Source organism: Dryobates pubescens, chromosome Z, assembly GCF_014839835.1.
Source record: "Dryobates pubescens isolate bDryPub1 chromosome Z, bDryPub1.pri, whole genome shotgun sequence".
In the NCBI taxonomy this organism is placed as follows: Eukaryota; Metazoa; Chordata; class Aves; order Piciformes; family Picidae; genus Dryobates; species Dryobates pubescens.
Window position 1 is genome coordinate 74,830,629 of NC_071657.1, and position 19,528 is coordinate 74,850,156.

Here is a 19,528-nt window from a genome sequence, read left to right on the forward strand (position 1 = left end):
ACAATTAGGTCACCTCGGAGCCTTCTCTTCTCCAGACTGAACAGCCCCAATTCCTTCAGTCTGTCCTCATAGGAGAGGTGCTCCAGCCCTCTGATCAGCCTCGTGGCCCTTCTCTGGACATGCTCTAGCGTGTCCATATCCCTCTTGTAATAGGGGCTCCAGAACTGGACACAGTACTCCAGGTGGGGTCTCACCAGAGCAGAGTAGAGGGGGAGAATCACCTCCCTTCACCTGCTGGCCACACTTCTCTTGATGCAGCCCAGGATCTGATTGACTTTCCAGGCTGCAAGTGCACACTGAGAGCTCATGTTGAGCCTCTCGTCCACCAGCACCCCCAAGTCTCTCTCCTCAGGGCTGCTTTCCAGCCAGTCACTGCCCAGCCTGGATTTGTGCCTGGGATTGCCTCGACGCAGATGCAGGACCCTGCCCTTGGTCTTGTTGAACCTCATGAGGTTGGCTTGTGCCCACCTCTCCAGCCTGTCAAGGTCCCTCTGGATGGCATCCCTTCCCTCCAGCATGTCTGCTGCACCACGCAGCTTGGTGTCATCAGCAAACTTGCTGAGGGTGCACTCAATGCCACTGTCCATGGCACCCACAAAGATGTTGAACAAGCCTGGTCCCAGGACTGATCCCTGAGGGACTGCGCTTGTCCCTGGCCTCCACTGGGACATGGACCCATTGACAGCCACTCTTTGGGTGTGGCTATCAAGCCAGTTCTTTATCCATCTAGTGGATACTTAGAAGATTTTAGATTACGCATACTGCATAAAAGAGATAAAATGAAACAAGTGATTTGAAAACACCTAATTTATATAAATTTCCTTTTTATCTTAACCCCCCAGACATTACATTTAATGTAGTTTCTCTTCCCAGTTGAGTCATTATCTATTCTTCAAACTATTTTATTTTCATTCTTTGTTATACATTGATAGCTAAAAGTGGTATAAAAATAATGGATGTAGAGTAGCCCTGCCCTGTGGAGAAAGGTCTTGACTTCACAATATTACACTTAACTCTGGCAAATCTGAAGGAATGAACTTGGGTGACTAAATTCTGAGTCTGACCCCTCCTGAGTCTGACCCCTACTTCTAGATTGACAAACCTGTGGACTGATGACCACAGGGGCATCTATTTACCACGTAAGTCAAATATTTTGACTATATGAGAATGACCTTTCCTAGACAGCTTAAGACTACATCCCACAGGAGATAAAGCTGACAATTAATTGGAAGAGGTTTTTGTTTCCTTACTGCTGGAAATGGTCTAAGTTGTTGACCAGAATCACTCATTGTAATAGTAATGCCATTTGGTGACATCTGGCACTGAATAACAAATCAAATACATAGATAAGTGCAAGATCCAAGGCTTATCAAAGCGTCCTTGTGCTCATTTTCTAGTGAGAAAGGGGATACATTTAATATTAATAACATAGAACTTAAACTGATATTGATAGCAAGGCTCAGAGCTGGAAAAATATTCCTGTGAGGAGGCAGTTAATACTTCAAAGCCCCACTCTCAAGTTTTAACATAACTTCCCTTCCTTTGCTAGCTTCCAGTGTAAAACTGGCTAAAAACTAGCAACTGTCAACTGTTTTCCCTTTGTGCAGGAAGTTTGTTCAGTGGTTAAAACTGGTATTACTCAGAGAAGATGTATTGTAATCTCTCTCTCTGCATTGTGTCCACAATAAAAAAGACATCCTGTGGATCCTGTGGGTATTAGAGAATCATAATCATCTAGTTCCACCCCCACTGCCATGAGCAGAGACACTTCCTACTAGACCATCTTGCTCAAGGCCTCAGCCAGCCTGGCTTTTATCACTTCCTGGCCTAGACAGGTTCTCTGGGCAACCTCTTCCAGTGCCTCACCACCTTGATGGGGAAGAATTTCTACCTAATGTCTAATCTAAATGCTGTCACTCCATGCCTCTGTAAAAAGTCTCTCTCCAGCTCTCCTTCAAGTACTACAAGGCTGCTATGAGGTCTCCGGAGAGCCTTCTCTTCTCCAGACTAAACAACCCAAAATCTCTCAGCCTGTCTTCTTAGGAGAGGTGCTTTGATCATCTTCATGGCCCTCCTCTGGATCCACTCTGGAACTCTTTGCACCTTGCTTAGTATGGTTTCTGTTTCTTCTCTCTACTGTTACACACATCTTCAAATCAACATTCTTAGAGCCATTGTTGATTGTTTACTGAACATTATTCTGCTTGGATGTTTTGCTTTTCACACTTGATATTTCCTCTCTCAGCTTCACTGCATTTTCTGTTTCAGGCCAGGATTTACAATAGCTGAAATTGAGCCAATGGGGATCTTCCAGTTTGATCTTAACTCAAGATACGTTGCAGTTGAAGAAGATGTTCAGTCAGTCACATTGTATGTCCAAAGATTGTTTGGTTTTCAAGGTAATCTGACTAAATTGATGTATCAGACCATTCCAGGAAGTGCCAAACCACTCGAGGACTTTGTACCCATCTACAACGGAGAGCTTCAGTTTTCACGTTTCCAGACACATGCTGTAATAGAAATATCAATAATTGATGATACTGTGTCTGAAATAGAGGAATTTTTTTTTGTCAATTTGACTGCTGTGGCAAGTTTGGATGTTCAACCTGTGACTCCTGCCTGGAGTCCACGTTTGAATCCAGCTTTCAGTGTTGCAACAGTTAATATCCTGGCTAATGACGTTCTTCATGGAATACTGAGCTTGGGCCCAGAGTTTGTTTATGTGGAAGAAGATGCAAGCAACGGTACCCCCAACACAGTGGTACTTCATATAAGAAGGACCAAAGGGTTTGCTGGTGATGTTGAAGTAACTGTTAAAACTTTTGGGGGAGTGAGTGCACAGAGTGGGGTAGATTCATATCCCTTTGGAAGCATTGATGGAAGATCAAACTTCACGTGGGCAATGGAAGGAGAAGATTTTGATGAACAGTCGATCTCTCTGACTTTGCTGGATGGAGAAAGAGAAAGCACGGTGTCCATAAAAATTGTTGATGATGATGAGCCTGAAGGACAGGAATTGTTTTATGTTTTCCTCTCAAACCCTGAATGTGGAGCTCAGATTGTGGAAGGAAAGGATGAATATGGATTTGCTGCTTTTGCAACAGTGATTATTGCAGGTAAAATTTTCTTCTCCTGGGAAATGAGTAAATACATCTGAATTAAGTAACAGTAAATAACTGTATGTAATCATAACAATTTTTTATGTAAAGATGGGGATTCTGTTTGATACTAAGCATGGTATTCTGCTCCCAAACCTTGAGTTTTCTGTGTCAGAGGAAGCATCTAATGCACCAATCCCACCATGAGTCTCTTAGCAACTTAGCTCAAAACACATTTTCACAGATTTCATTGGGTTGGAAGGGACCCTCAAAGCTCATCTTGTGCAATCCCCTGCAGTCAGCAGTGATACCTTCAACTGGATCAGGCTGCCCAGGGCCAGAGTTTGATCTTGAATGTCTCCAGTGACAGGGCCTCAACCACATCCCTGGGCAGCATGTTGCAGTATTTTACCACTCTTGTAATGAAATTCTTCCTAATGTCCAACCTACATCTACCTTGCTCCAGTTTCAAACCATTGCCCCTCATCTTACTGCTACAAGCCCTTCTAAACAGTCCTTTCTCAGCCTTCCTGTAGGTCCCCTTCAGATACTGAAATGTAGCTCTAAGGTCTCCCTGGAGTCTTCTTTCAGCCTGTCTTTGTAGGAGAGGTGCTTCAGCCCTCTGATCCTGTTGGTGGACCTCCTTTGGACCCACTCCAGCCTGTCCATGTCTCTCTTGTTTTGGGGGTGCCATAGCTGGACACAGTATTCCAAGTGAGGTCTCACCAGAGCAGAGTGGAGTAGGAAAATCACCTCTCTTGACCTGCTGGCCATGCTTCTTTTAATGCAGCCCAGGATGCCATTTGCCTTCTGGGCTGCAAGTGCATGTTACTTGCTCCTGTCCAGCTTCTCATCCACCAGCACCCCCAGGTCCTTTTCTGCTGAGCTGCTCTCAATCTCATCATCCCTGAACCTGGATTGATATCTAGGATTACCCTGACATAGATGCAGGACCTTGTACTTTGCCTGCCTGAAACTCAGGAGATTCTCCTCAGCCCACCTCTCCAGCCTGTGCGGGTCCCTCTGGATGGATCCCATCCTTCAGTCTTATCAGCCACACCACTCAGCTTGATATCATGTGCAGAATTCATGAGGGTGCCTCAATCTCACTGTCTGTATCATTGACAAAGGTACTGGACAGCAGTGCTTCCAATAGAGACCCCTGAGGGACATCACTTGTCACTCATCTCCATCTGGACATCAAGCCGTTGACCACTACCCTTTGGATGCGATCATCCAGCTCATTCCTTATGCACTGAACAGTCCACACATCAAATCTGTAGCTCTCCAGTTTAGAGATAAGGATGTTGTGGGGGACTGTGTCAAATGCTTTACAAAAGTCCAGATAGATGGCATCTGTTGGTCTTCCCTTGTCCACTGATGTAGTTACACCATTGTAGAAGGCCACTCGGTTGGTCAGGCAGGACTTGCCCTTGATGAAGCTATGCTGGATGTCTTGAATCTTCTTTTTGTCCTCCTTGTGTTCCAGTATATCTTACAGTAGGATCTGTTTCATGATCTTCCCAGGTACAAAGGTAAAATAATAAATAAGTGCTGCTGATTTCTGTTTGTGCCTTATTTTGCTTTATGAAGGGAAAGGTCAGAGCCTATTTTTTATTGGTTTTGTTTTGTTTTGTTTCCTCCCTTTCTTGCAGGCTTTTTTTTTTTTTTTCCTTTTTTTTTCACCATTTTGTTACTTTGCTGTTGTATGGGGTTAGTACAGAATATGAAAAACAGTTTCTTTCTATTCTTTGGTATATGCAGTTCAGATCCATAGGAAGAATTTTTCTTTCAGTCACTGCACTATTCTGCAAAAACATTGTATTAGAGCTCCAGTTTCCTTTGGATTTTAGATACCTATCAGATGTACTAGAGTATAAACTGAGTTTAACTACTCACATTAAGTTTTAGAAACAAGTTGGGAGTGGGAACAGTTCAGGTGAATCAGGAAAATTCATGTGATGCCCACCTACAAGAAGGGCTGTAAGGAGGACCCAGGGAACTACAGACCTGTAAGTCTGACATCATTGCCAGGAAGGTCATGGAGCAGCTCATCTTGAGTGCCATTATGCAACGTGTGCAGGGCAACCAGGGGTTCAGGCCCAGTCAGCATGAGTTCATGAAGAGCAGGTCCTGCTTGATGAACCTGATCTCCTTCTATGACAAGGCGACCTGCTTAGTGGGGGACTGTGGGCTGTGTGGTGGCTGTGACAGTGTCTACCTGGACTTCAGTAAAACCTTTGACTCTTTTTCCCATAGGCTGAGGGGAGACCTGCTTGTTCTCTATAACTACCTGAAAGGAAGTTGTGGCGAGGTGGGGCTTGATCTCTTCTCAGAAGTGACAAGTGAAAGGTCAAAAGAAAATGGCCTCAAGTTGTGCCAGAGCAGATTAAGTTGGATATTAGGAAAAAAATGTCTTCCCTGAAAGGGCTGGGAAGCCCTGCAACAGGCTGCCCAGTGCACTGGTGGAGTCCTCATCCCTGGAAGGGTTTCAGAGCTGTGTAGCTGTGGTGCTGACCTGGCAGTGCTAGATTAATGGTTGGACGTGGTGATCTTGAAGAACTCTTCCAACCAAAATGATTGTATGATTCTATACACTTGAAGTTTTGTGTATACAGATAGTCTTTAAAAAAACCAAAGTAAATATTGAGGACCAGGATTAAACTGTGTTGTTGGATGAGTGCATGCAACAACTAAAATGGTGTATGCAAGAACAAACTGTATAAAACACACGCTCCCTTCATGTGCACCTTCTCCAGAATTCACCGTGTCACCAGCTGCATGATGTGCAAGTTACCAAAGAAGTATCTGCATAGGCATAAGTTTGGATTTGAACTGAAAACTACAGAAGTGTATTAACATGCTCTAGAGTTGCACACTGAGTACAATGAGTGCATCAATTAAGGTCAGGAGACAAGTTAAAGAGAAAGGTCAAAGCATGTAGCTGCATTTAGATGTGCAGATGGAAGGATACCACAGGTTAAAGTTTTGTGCATGGTGGATAAGCAAGCATGCCATTTTTGTTAATGTTCAGTATCTCTCTGTATCTATATCTATCTATATATATCTGTGTACATATATATAGATATATATGTACATTCACATCTAACAAGCACTGGCTTGGAAACAGACTGCCTTTCAATTGCTGAGTAAAGCCATCACTACCCATAAGGAGAAATCTTCTAGAAGCAAGATTTAATGGGCACTGTGAAGATATTACTGTCCCCTCATTAACCCTGTCATTTTTGTCTTGTTTTTTTATTTCCCTCCACTCTTGTTCTGTTGCAGTTATTACATTCCCATGAGACTAATGCAGATCTCTAGTTCCACACACTGAATTAAAGATGCAGGAGAAAAGCTGATGAGACAATTTAGGAAAATAGATGGGTTCAACAGCCCATGGGATGAATAGGAAAGTTCAAGTCATGTCCATGGAAACCCATCTTTACTGATGTCCTACTATGGTCATGCTGTGCATGTAGGGGCATGCTGAGGCACATTTCTGCTTAGGAAGCATGTGTTTGAGAGGTTATGGCAAACATAAAATAACGTAGATAAAGTGGTGTCATAAGGGCAAGGCTTTTGACACTGTTCTGGACAACTGTGGGAGTCTTTTGTGGTCAAGGGACACAGAATTCAGTCAGTTTGCTGAACGCTGCTGAAAATGCAAGTTTATGTGAAACAATAGTGCTGAGACTTTCATAAGGAGTTTACTTTTAAAAATCTTATTCTACTGCTTAAAATAGTCACAGAATGGCTTAGGTTGGAAAGAACCTTAGAGATCATCTGCTCCAACCTCCCTGCTATGGGCAGGAATGCTTCTCAACTAGACTCAGGTGCATAAGGCCTCATCCAACCTAGTCTTCAACACCTTCAGGGAGGAGGCATCCACAACCTCCCTGGGCAGCCTATTCCATAGTTCCACCATCCTTGTACTGAAGAACTTCTTGCTAAGATCTAGTCTAAACCTACTCTCCCTCAGCTTCAAACCATTCCCTCACCTTAAATATTAAAATGACATTTTCCTGAAGTGTCCCCAAGTCATGCTTTGCAGCATGCTTTTGATAATGATTTTTAACATCTTAGCAGTTACCCATATTAAAATTATGATTTAGTCACATCTTAACTTTCTTGCTAATTAATTTAATGGACTGTTTGCTATGCAGGAAGTGATCTCCACAATGGCATTTTGGGATTCATTCCAGAAGTACAGAGTGGTCTTGTACTTGATGAGGACTCAGAAGACAGAGAGGTGCTGCTGATTGTCACAAGGCAACCAAACAGGTGCAGGCAACTGCTTTCTCAAGTTCTCTTCCCACAGGATTTAACACACTGTGCCAAATCACAGAGGTTGCTGTTAGTGGAAGAGGTTATCACAGAGTTTTATCATAAAGATTTGCAGAATCACAGGATTACCTTTTGAGACCTTTAATAAATTCCCAGTATTTGAAAAATGTGCTTTGAAATTGCAAATATTATTAGGTCTGACACTGTAAACCAGAAATTAAAACCAAGAAAAGCCCCAAATGAACAAAAACTCCTACCAGGTATTTTCCAACTTGCACCATAAGGCAGCAAGTGTGAAAGTTTTGCTTAAGGTAAAGTATTTGCACTGCTGAAGATGTAACTCAAATTCTCATGAGTGGGTATGAATATTAAAATGAGTAATTACAAAGTTACCTAAGTATCAGTACTATGCTTATGTCTTCACTAACACAATTTCTTCCCCGCCAGTTAATACATCTGCACATCTCTGTGTACTTTAAACAAATATACTTAAGAACTCTAAGTTCCTGTCCTGGTTTGATACAATCTAGGTTTATCTCGCTTCCCACTCTCTCTCCTCCTGTAGGGAATAGCTAGGTAGGGGAAGGTGAAATGAGTAAACAAAAAAGACTTGCAGAGGACTGGAAGTTAATAAAGGTAATATTAACAAAAGTAAACAAAGCACAAAATATATTAATGGAAAAGGAATATACACAAACCCAGAATTGACAATGGATTAGGCCCGCCCTGTGGCCCACACCTCCCATCTAGCAAGAAGCCTCCCTTCTGACCAGCAAAATCAAAAGCAGGAGTCAAGAGAGAGCTGACCACAAGGTCTGCCTCTTAAATTATGCAGGAAAAGGAAGGGAATAATACATTACCTTATTCAGTGCCTCCCTCTGGGTGGAGTTCCACCTCAGGGTTTAGCAGTTAACCCTTAACCTACAGCAGTTCCTTACACCTAAAGGAAGTAAAGTTGATCCTATAGTATAGAAGTTCTTTTTCCTTATAGGAAAAATTCTTCCTGGCTTTCCAGGCATATGGTTAACATAATACTAAGGGTAGTACATGAGCACATCCCTATCTTTCAATCACTTGCTTAGCTAATCTCATGTTTTCCGAACCAAAAACGGGGAAGAACCTGGGTGCCCATAATTGCTTTATTTTCTTTCTGTGTTACTGTCTGGTAACATAATCAAGTTTTAGTAAGTAATTTAAATAAAAGGCGAATTTTTTGTCTTAAATCTATTTATTGCCTTGTGTTAAGCATTGAGTCATAACATGAAGCATGTTACCTCGGTGGTTTTTGTTTCCTATACATTTTTCATATATGTATACTATTTTGATTTGCTTATAGGGCTTTTGAAGATGTGAAGATCTTTTGGCGTGTGACCTTCAATAAAACAGCTGTTGTCCTTCTGAAGGATGGCATGAACTTGGAGAATGAACTTGTATCTGTGGTGGGAGTCACTACATGCATGGCAGGTCAAACAAAATGCAACATCTCCATTGAAATAAAACCTGATAATGTAAGTAATTGTTGCTCACTTAGGTACAGCACTGTGGCTTTGAATTGCGGTTTATCAAGATGAAAAAAAAAACAGTGATCCATAGAGGAACTGATAGATGGTAACTTGGTATCTGCTCAGTTCCTCTGCAAATACATGGCTTATTTGCAGGCTAAAACAACCTTCATTATGACTGGTAAAAATTCAGGAAGGAGATGAGTATTTATTTTGAAGAGTAAATTTCACATGACAGATTTTCACAGAGCAGTAAGAAGAGAAGAAGGAGTTATTTCAGTGAGAAGCATATTCATATGCTGGAACCTTACCATTCATATGGGAATTTTTTTGTCTTTCAAAGCACTTCTTAGGGTGGTTTATGGAAAGCATATCCTGTGAGTAATAACATCTCATTCAACAACAACAACAACAAAATTAATTGTAGCTCATACATAATTTTAACATGCCTAAATACAGCACAAAGACCTGTGAAAACTCTACTCAGTAATAAAGCTGCATAGAATCTCAGAGTGTATAAAAATCTGTTGCTGTGAACATCCAGCTTGTAAATACTGAAGTTCAATTTAGCAGCCACTCTCCTCTAAAGCCATTTGGCATTTGGCAGGTGGTGTATGGGTAAGCCTAAGAACCTTGCAAGGCCCATCTGGCACTCAAACATGCAGATGTCATTGAATTAACACAAAACACATCATTCAGTCATTTTTATTGAAAAGAGAAGGGAAACAGCATTTTTGGGGGAGCACTTAATGGTTGAAGCAGTCCCTGAAGACAAGGAAGGATTTAATATTGGCCTTGTTTTCAGAGGGGAGTTTGAAATTTTTAGTAAGTTATCCCAGCATCCATGCTAGTGGATGGTTGAGGTCTGGGGAATGGAGAAGGGCAAGATGGGAAGGTTTTCTACACCTTTTCTGACTATATTCTGGAAAATTATGTAAAATATAGGATGTGGGAAATAGTAATTTCCCACTGAGGAACAGGGTCTCTAATTTCACAAAGAGTATAATTCTTCTCATCTTCAGATGTTATTTTTATATTACAGGGTTAAAATACATATGTTGAGTATACATAGATTGCCTTGCTGAATAAACTGGTGTTTTGAACCTGTTTCATGCAAAAAAGTGGTATCATTATTTAATGGCAGCAGTACAACAGCTGCTGAGGCATGCATACACAAAGCACACACATGTGCCACTCAAATTCCTAATGGAAAATTAGAGTTCCTTACGGCATTCCAGTAAATTTGTGCCTGTCATCAATTCTAGAATATATAGAATGGTTTGGGTTGGAAGGGACCTGCAAAGGTAATCTAGTCCAAGCCTTCTGCAGTCAGCATGGACATCCTCCTCTAGATCAGGTTTCCCAGGGCCTCATTGAGTTTCACCTTGAACCAGGGATGGGGCCTCAACTACATTCCTGGGCAAGGAATAAAGAATAATTCCTGGAATAAGAAGCTCTTGGAACATTTGCTGTCATGTATTATGGCAAATCAACAGCCACGATATGTGTAGTATATAAACAGCTACTTTATTGCAATATGTTCCCTGTTGAAAACCTGAGATTTCATTACTGTACATGAGAGTGGTGCCTGCTGCAATAGTTTTAGGATATATTTCATTGTACTTGCTGCACATCTCAGGAAGCATGCTTGTGGTTTTAGTATAACTCATCCACTGTGCATACAGCATAATAAATAACCATTTTTTAAGCTGCAAGTAAATAGTAGGTCTTGCAATGATATGAAAATCATCCCTCATTTATAGGTACCTGAATTTGAAACATATTTTTTTGTGGAGCTTTATGATGTAAGCACAGGAGCAGCCTTGAACAGCAGTGCCAGGTTTGCTTTAATAACAGTTCTTGAAAGCGATGCTCCTCACGGCTTAGTGTATTTTGCTGTGGGATCTCGTTTTGCTGTGGCTCATAAGAAGACAACTTTAATCACTCTGCAAGTGCTTCGAGATTCTAGTACATCAGTGACCACTGTGGTCAGCTACAGCATGCAGGTAAGACATTTATAATTGTCATTATTTAACTTATTTTTATTTTTGTCATTAAATCATTGTTTGTTCTCTAAAGTAAATATGACTAAGTATTTTTTTAAGGAAGCAGTGAAGCATTTTCAGAGGGATATGATCCAGTTTCTTTAGTTTTCGACTAATGAAAAGACCTTGTTCCTATTGGACTGTTGAGTGATTTTGTTCACAGTACCTTCCAGTAGCCTCAAAGACTATGGTGAGTCAGGCATTAAATACATTTCTCTAAGAGTTGTGGCCAGTGTGTCAGAGTTGTCATCAATGGGGCAGAGTCTAGTTGGAGGCCTGTATGTAGTGGAGTCCTGCAGGGGTCAGCACTGGTAAAGTTATAAGAAGAGTATTATGATAACTTAGTTCACCATGGAGAAGTTCTGGTTGCAGATCATAATTGGTTGCATCTCAGAAGGAGAAGTGGAGAAGCTGAAATGCATAATAATTCAGCCCCTCTTTTTGTTCTAAGAAGCAGAAACTGTCTTGATGGTTAGATGTCATGAACTGTCAAAAATGATGCAGGAATGTGTGGCGGGGATGATCAGGTAGCGAGGTAGATGTGAATCTTGTTGAGGGCAGGACATCAGAGAGTTGTGGTCAATGGGGCAGGGTCTAGCTGGAAGTCTGTGTCTAGTGGAGGCCCTCAGGGTTCAGTACTGGGACCAGTATTATTCAGTCTATTCATGAATGACCTGGATGAGGGCCCAGAGGGCTCTGTCAGCAAGTTTGCTGATGACACAACACTAGGAGGAGTGCCTGACACACCTGAAAGTCTGTGCTGCCATTCATCCAGACCTGGACAGGCTGGAGAGCTGAGTGGGAAGAAATTCAGTGAAATGCAAGAATCACCAAATTGTCCAGGTTGGAAAAAACCTCAGAGACCATCAAGTCCAACCTATTACCTAATATCTAACAGCACCTGACAACTAAACCATGGCTCCAAATGCCACATCCAATCCTTTTTTGAACAACTCCAGGGATGGTGTGTTATGATCAGTAAAAGGCTATTTAATATTCAATAAGCAAAGTGATTAGTAAAAATATTAATAATTTTGTTAATCATAAAAATCCTGTGAAAAATATTCAATAAAACTTATCTTCTACTGGTTCAGAATATTCGGTTGTGGATCAGATACCTCACCAGCAGGAACAAGTAACAATTTAAACAATATGTACAAAAATCCAGAAACAACAAACAGCATGGCAATGAAGCCAGTGATGGCCCACAATGGGGGGGGGGACTGTAAGAGTCTACTCCTGGTGTGACTCAACAAAGATAAAATCACTTGCTGCTTGCCCAGACAGTACCAATCCTGGATGCAAATCACCTTGCGATTGCATCGTGACAACACTGGACTGCAGCTGGCCTATAACAATGACCCAAGGACCCAGCCATCACGCCGTCAAGACAAGATCATTTCCAGCTATCAGATACCCCCAGGAAGGGAGGGTGGCGAGACAATGGACTCACCACCTGTTTCCTGATGTGTAATGGGTGTGTGGACAGGTTAGATGGAGAAGGGAAGGCGGAGGCCCTCCCCACCCCTCCATCTAGACCCCTGCCTAAACACACAGGATTACACAGAAAGATTTCCTGGGGAACGATACCTGGATATTTACAGGAGGATTTCCTGGCTCCTGAATTCCTGAGGGACAATGCTTGGACACATACCTAAGGACTAAAAACTGTATAAAAGACTTGACCACTACTGGCTCAGAAGGAAGAAAAACGCGGGGGAAGAAAACCGCAATGGAAGGAAGAAAACGCAGAGAGAAAAACGCTGAAGGAGGACCATGCCGCTGAGAAGGAAGGAAGCAGACTGAACCCTCTCCCCGTGTTCTAAGTCCTGCTTGCTGCCACTCATGGAGCTGACCCATGCTGTCCAGAGGGACCTCATCTATTCTCCAGCCAAAGCCTCAGCACCCTTTCTCTACAAACCAGGCTGCCCAGAGGGATCACATCGCATCTCCAGCCAAAGCCTCAGCACCCTTTCTCTACAGACCCAGGCTGCCCAGAGGGATCACATCGCATCTCCAGCCAAAGCCTCAGCACCCTTTCTCTACAAACCCAGCATCTTTCCTCCACAGACTCAAACTGTCTTGGGGTGGGTGAGGGGTGTGGTAATATGATTCCTTTCCTCTTCTCTCTCTCTCTTCTCTCTCTCCCTCTCTATCTTCTCCCTCTCCCCTTCTTATTTCCATTTTATTTATGTAATAAATAGTCTAGCTGTTGATATTTTGGCCTCGTTTGTGCCGATTAATTTCACAGCAAGGGAATATTCAAAAGAACTAGTCTCCTTCCCTCTCCGGACCGAGACAGGGACACACTCCAGAATTTCCCAGGGCAACAGACCTTCAGTAGATGCGTATAAAAATCAGATTTCGTAACGACTCACTGGTCCTGGCACCCTGTGGCACACATGGGATTTAAACAAAACCAAAATGGCATCGACTACGTGGAAGCTGCAGGAGCAGAGTTTCACTTTCTGTTGGTGTCTGCAGCTTATTGCTGAGACAGGATTTACTCCCAAAGGCTTTGTAGCTGAAAGCTTTGCAGGAAAGAAGTTCTTCTGCTGCAATTCTTCGCAGTGGCACTTGTCGCCTCTCCCAATATAACAAAACTGTCTCAGGGACCCAGCTCCTCCGGGGGTTCGCCTCTCGGCCTGGCAAGACAACGTTGTCTGCTCCTGGGCTTTACAATGCTAATGCAGTGAGGGGTCTTTGCAGTCCTGCTCTGGATAAACTGAAACACAGTTCAGCTTCCAAGTGAGGCTTGTGATTCCTTCCAGAGTGTGAACAATTGCAAGGCAAGGCTCTGGCTCTTTGGGCTGGTACTTAGAGATTTCCCGAGACAATAATGGCCAGTGACAACACAGATTGAGGGATGAAACCCTGACACTGTAACCTATAGAAAGGGTTTTTCTCCAAAGGTGGCCAAAGGCCCATGCACCTGGCCCACTCAGGCTCCAGGACATGTTCAGACAAGCCTGGGCAATGAAAAACCAGACCTGACAAACCTGAAAAAATCAGACCTACTGGCGCCTGCCTCATTGTCTGGTTCAGAGCATTTTTGAGGCTTTTTGTCCCTTTGGGACATGGTGACTCCACCACCTCCTTGGGCAGCACATTCCACTGGCCAGTTACTCTTTCTGTGAAGAACTTTGTCCTCGCCTCAAGCCTAAACTTCCCCTGGCACAGCTTGAGACTGTGTCCTCTTGTTCTGCCACTGGTTGCCTTGGAGAACCTTCTTGGCCACCTGGACACACTGCTGGCTCATGTTCAGCCACATGTCAACCAGTACTCCTAGGTCCCTTTCTGCCTGGCCACTCTCCAGGAGCTCTGACCCCAGCCTGTAGCACTGCATGGGGTTGTTGTGGCCAAAGTGCAGAACCTGGCACATGGACTTGTTAAATGACAAGTGGAGAAGTGTAGAGTCTTGCATCTGGGAAAGTCAGCCCCGTGGACCAGTATAAGTTGGGATCTGACCTGTTGGAGATCAGGGTAGGGGAAAGGCATGTGGGGGTCCTGTTGGACAGAAGGAAGACCATCAATGTGCCCTTTTGGGCAAGAAGGCTGGTGGTATCCTGGAGTGTGTTAAAAGCAGTGTGGTGAGTAGTTTGACAGAGGTTCTTCTCCCCATCTGCTCTGCTCTGGTGAGGCCTCATCTGGAATATTGTGTCCAGTTCTAGGCGCCTCAGTTCAAGAAGGACCTCAGGGAACTGCTTGAAAGAGTCCATCACAGAGCCATAAAGATACTGAAGGGATTGGAGTATATTTCTGCTGAGGAAAGGCTGAGTGAGCTAGGGCACTTTATCTTGGAGAAGAGGAGCCTGAGAGGTGACCATATTCGTGTCTATAAAGATGTGAAGGACTGTGTCAGGTGGACAGAACAAGGCACTGCTCATTGATATCCAGTGATAGGACAAGGGGCAGTGGGTGCAAGCTGGAGCAGAGGAGGTTCCGTGTTAACAGAAGGGAAAACTTTTTCACTGTGAGGGTGCTGGAGCTCTGGAACAGGCTGCCCAAAGAGATTGTGGAGTCTTCTTCCCTGGAGACATTCAAGACCTACCTGTGTGCATTCCTGAGACCTGGGCTTGATGATCCTGCTCTGGAAATGGGGTTGAACTAAATGACCTTTTGAGTTCCCTTCCAGCCTCTAACACTCTGTGATTCTTTATTTGAGCTAATATTCTTATGAGACTTCAATTTTTAAGGATTCATAGAAAAGGCTTTTTGAGGCTTACATAGAAAAAGAGAGGAAACTTTGATAAATTTTTATTCCATGTTCTTGAAGTATTAAACTTGAAAATTGTTCCATTGTTTCCATTCCATTCCATTCCATTCCATTCCATTCCATTCCATTCCATTCCATTCCATTCCAAATTAGTACCTCATTATTATTGACAGATAATGGAGATTCTCCTTTAGCACACGAAACACAGGTCCAAAACACATGATTTCTTCCAATTCTTTTAGCTGTGAACCCAAAATCAGAACACAGGCTGCAAGAGGGATTCCTCCAAGTTTGATATCACATTGGAATAGTGCTCAGCCTGATCTGTTTTGAATCTGTGGGATTTTGTGCCTAAAAATATTATTTTTGGACAGGATTATTGTAACAAGCCATTATGTGTCCAGGGTCCTCACCCTTTATGACAAAAGGTTTTGATTTCTGTTGTTACATTGCATGCCTGTTTATTCTAATTGATAGGTTTATGTCATGGGCTTTTCCATGCATTTATTATGCAGTAGCTGCCCAGTGTTTTAGTTAAATTGTCTGCTAACATAATTTTCACATTCTTTCCAGCCAAGAATCTGTTGTAATTCAGAAGAAATTGCTACTTTTCAGTGTATATTTAGGCTAAAATACAGGCTACAATTCCTTATCTGTTTGTATTTTTTATCTAACATGTCTTTTTTTGGACATCTGTGGTTTTGAGGGTGCCTGGCCAAGTGCCAAATACTTTCCAAAACCTTTGCTTTACTTTTGCTAATTTTTTATGTCTGTAGTGATTGTTTGTAGCCTGAACTGGGTATTGTGTTCAGTTTTGGGCACCTCAATACAAGAGAAATGTGGAGGTGCTGGAGTGAGTGCAGAGGAGGGCAGCAAAGCTGTGAGGGGCCTGAAGAGTATATCTAATGAAGAGTGACTGAAGGAGCTGGGGCTGTTTAGTTTGAAAAAGAGGAGGCTGAGGGGAGACCTTATTGCTGTCTACAACTTCCTGAAAGGTCATTGTGGAGAGGCTGGTGCTGGTCTCTTCACACAGGTAATTAGTGACAGAACAAGAAGGAATGGCCTCAAGCTGTGACTGGGTAGGTTTAGACTGGACATTAGGAAATTTTTTTCACACAAGGAGTGGTCAGGAATTGACATGTGCTGCCTGGGGAAGTGGTTGAGTCACCAACTCTGGATGTGTTTAATGGTAGTTTAGATGTAGTGCTTGGGGTTATGGTTTAGGGGTGAACCTTGCAGAGTAGGGTTATTGGTTGGACTTGATCATCCCGAGGATCTTTTCCAACCTGAACATTTCTGTGATTCTGTGAACTTCATGCTGTAGACTTAAGATTACACCAGACCCTCCAGAATTCACTCTATGGATGTACTAACATTTGTCTGATGTGGTTCCACTCAGAAAAGCTTTGTGTTTTTTGTTTCTGGAAAAGGAGGACTGGAATCCTGCTTGCTCTTGACTATATATAATTCTTCCCTTAGGCTGTCGTTTATTCTGCAAGTGACAGATTGCTATTTCAGGGAGTTACTTCATTTGATACAAATGTGATATCATTCCTAGCTGCATTTTGAAGGACAAATTTTTACGTGTTTAAATTATACCCATTTAAAATATGTGTTCTGCATCGTCTGGTTCTGAACAACTTAATCTGTCATGGTGTTACCTAAACTCTTCTGGTTTGTTTTAAGGAGCTACAAAAGCCTGAACCCATTGGCCGGACTTTCATATCTCCAGCCGTGGCAGGACAAGATTTTGCCAGATCTGAAGGATTATTGACTTTTGAACCTGGACAGAGAAATAAGTTTCTGGATGTGACCCTGACGCCAAAGACAGGATCTTTAAACCCATTTCCTAAACGTTTCCAGGTTGTACTTTCCAACCCCACAGGCGGTGCCAGAGTAGATGATGTGTATGGTCTCGCTAACGTCACCATCGTCTCAGAGTTGGACTCCTTGCCAGTTTGGGGGCTGATTGATCAACTGCATCAGCCTCTTGATGACACCATTTTACACAGAATCCTCCAGAATCTGAATGTCAAAGTGGCTGCAGAAACTACAGAAGAACAGCTTACTGCTGTGCTGCATATAATAAATAAGGTAACCCCTTCATGCTCTTTATGGACTGAGCAATGGATTTAATTAATATCATAACACATTGGTCTGTGATAAGATCAAGGTTAGCATCCACTTCAGTGACTCAGGGGTACAGACAGCAGAGATACAAATAGGCAATAGGAAGCCCCATGATCAAGGAAGAAGTTAGTCTGCTGCTAGTTAGGAAGGTGGCAGGAAATGAAATATCAAACAGGCTGGAAAAGGCAACCAGTATTAATTCTGCATGTGTACCTGTAGCTCAAGATTTCTGCTGTGTAAAAGTTTCCCTTTATTGCTATGCTTTTATAGAATTTATTATGGCTTATTGATTCTCATACCACATCTTTGTTGTGTTTAGCCCTGCCACAAGAGAGTGAGGCCCAGGTTTGCTCTTCACAGCTGACCGCAGTTAGCATACAAACAAATCATACCAGGGCCAGATGGAGTCTGCTGTGCTCTTAACTAGTTATGTGAGGTCTATAAGAAAGATGGGGGCAGTGTTTACAGAGAGGCCTGTTGGGATAGGATAATGGGCAATAGTTTTAAACCAAGAGAGGGAGAGTCAGACTAGAGGGAAGGAAGAAATTTTTCATAATGATGTTGATGAGACATTGGCCTGGCCAAGGTTGGCCAGAGAGGTGCCCTGGATCCATTCCGGGTGAGGTTGTTTGGAACTCTGAGCAAATCTAGTTGCAGATGTCCCCACTCACTGCAGGGAGGCTGGAATAGATCACCTTTAAATGTCCCTTTAAACCCAGATCATTCTGTGCAGCTTATCTTTCTCTCTGGAGTAGCTTTGGGAATAATCTTGTCTGAGTAGCTGAGCATTTCATCATTACACTAAGTTCTGTGCTGAGTCTAGTTTTGTGGCTTTCTAGCTCTTGTGGACTCATAGAATCATTCACAGGAGCTGAAAAAGTTTTAAATACTTAGATACAAATCAGTACAACAATACTCATGAACAACAATTCATTTATGACTGTTGCCATTTTGACACAGAAAATACTGTAAAAACATCTCATGACTTATCAAATCCTTAGTTTGTGAAAGCACAAAAATTACCAGATTGCTTCTTTAATAGTCAAATCCCTATTAGTTTGGAAAGCATATCTATATGTAGTTTTGACATAGACTGTGTCTCACTCATTGGCAGAAAATGATTAGAAGATGGAAAAAACAATTTGAACTTTGAGTGTGAGCACTGGGATTAAAATGAAGGTCATCCTAAACATTCAGCAAGAGGAAATGTCATAAGCAGACTTCTGTGCATAAAATGTTAGATTTATTTTCCCTCCTCTCATTAGGTTACAGATGTAGGTGAAAAACAGTTACTCACTGACAGAAGCAGAAGTCTTTTCTATGAGATACTCTGTGCTTTGGCTAGCCCAAAGCGTGAAGACACACGAGGATATAGCCTGCTTGCTGGGGTGACTGAGAAGTTTGCCTTTTCTTTGTTGACTGGGCTCATGTGTGGATCACCAGGAGAAAGGTTAGTAAATTTGAATTCATGATATGTTTTTGGAAATATGTGATACTTGTCAATATAGTGAACATTTCTATGACATTTTTAGAAAGAGGACTTCTCTATCATGTAATGTATTACCTGTATGAGCATGTGTTTCACTGCAAAGCAGTATATTGGCCCTGTGAGTGAGTGTCACAAATAACTGGCATGATGTAACTGATATGAGGTAGCTGAGTAAGTAGGAGTCAGGAGATCTGAGATCTGTCAATTAACCTTTAGCTTAAAGACTGTCTGGACAAGTATTCAGTAATCTCACTGAGAAAGTCATAGAATCATAGAATGCACTGCGTTGGAAGGGACCTGACCTCCAAAGGTCATCTAGTCCAAGCAGTAATCAGGGACATCCCCAGCTCGATCAGGTTGCTTAGAGTTCTATCAAGTTTGACTTTGAATGTCTCCCAGGGGCCTCCACAATCTTGCTGCACAACTTGTTCCTGTGTTCCACCATTTTCATAGGACAAAACTTCCTAATGTCCAATCTAAACCTGTCCTTCTCTAATTTCGAACCACTGTCCCTTCTTCTAGTGCTTTGTGCTATTGTGCATAGTCCCTCCCTGGCTTTCCTGTAGGCCCCTCTCAGGTCTCCCTGGAGCCTTCTCTTCTCCAGGCTGAACAACCCTGACCATCTCAGGCTGTGTTTGTAGAAGAGGTGATTCAGACCTCTGATCATCTTTTTGCCCCTCCTCTGGACCTGCTCCATCAGGTCCATGTCCCTCTTATGTTGAGGGCACCAGAGGTGGACACAGTACTCCAGGTGAGGTCTC

The 19,528-nt window shown here is 42.7% G+C and overlaps 1 protein-coding gene across 1 annotated transcript in view; it reads left to right on the top strand.

Moving 5' to 3' along the window:
* The window catches only part of ADGRV1 (adhesion G protein-coupled receptor V1), a 394,890-nt gene that overhangs the window by 141,585 nt on the left and 233,777 nt on the right, over nt 1–19,528 (top strand). Inside the window, exons 75-80 of the mRNA XM_054177896.1 lie at nt 2,269–3,116; nt 7,265–7,382; nt 8,722–8,893; nt 10,651–10,893; nt 16,835–17,242; nt 18,544–18,728. Coding sequence (XP_054033871.1) covers nt 2,269–3,116; nt 7,265–7,382; nt 8,722–8,893; nt 10,651–10,893; nt 16,835–17,242; nt 18,544–18,728 — 1,974 coding nt within the window. The remainder of the gene's footprint in view (nt 1–2,268; nt 3,117–7,264; nt 7,383–8,721; nt 8,894–10,650; nt 10,894–16,834; nt 17,243–18,543; nt 18,729–19,528) is intronic.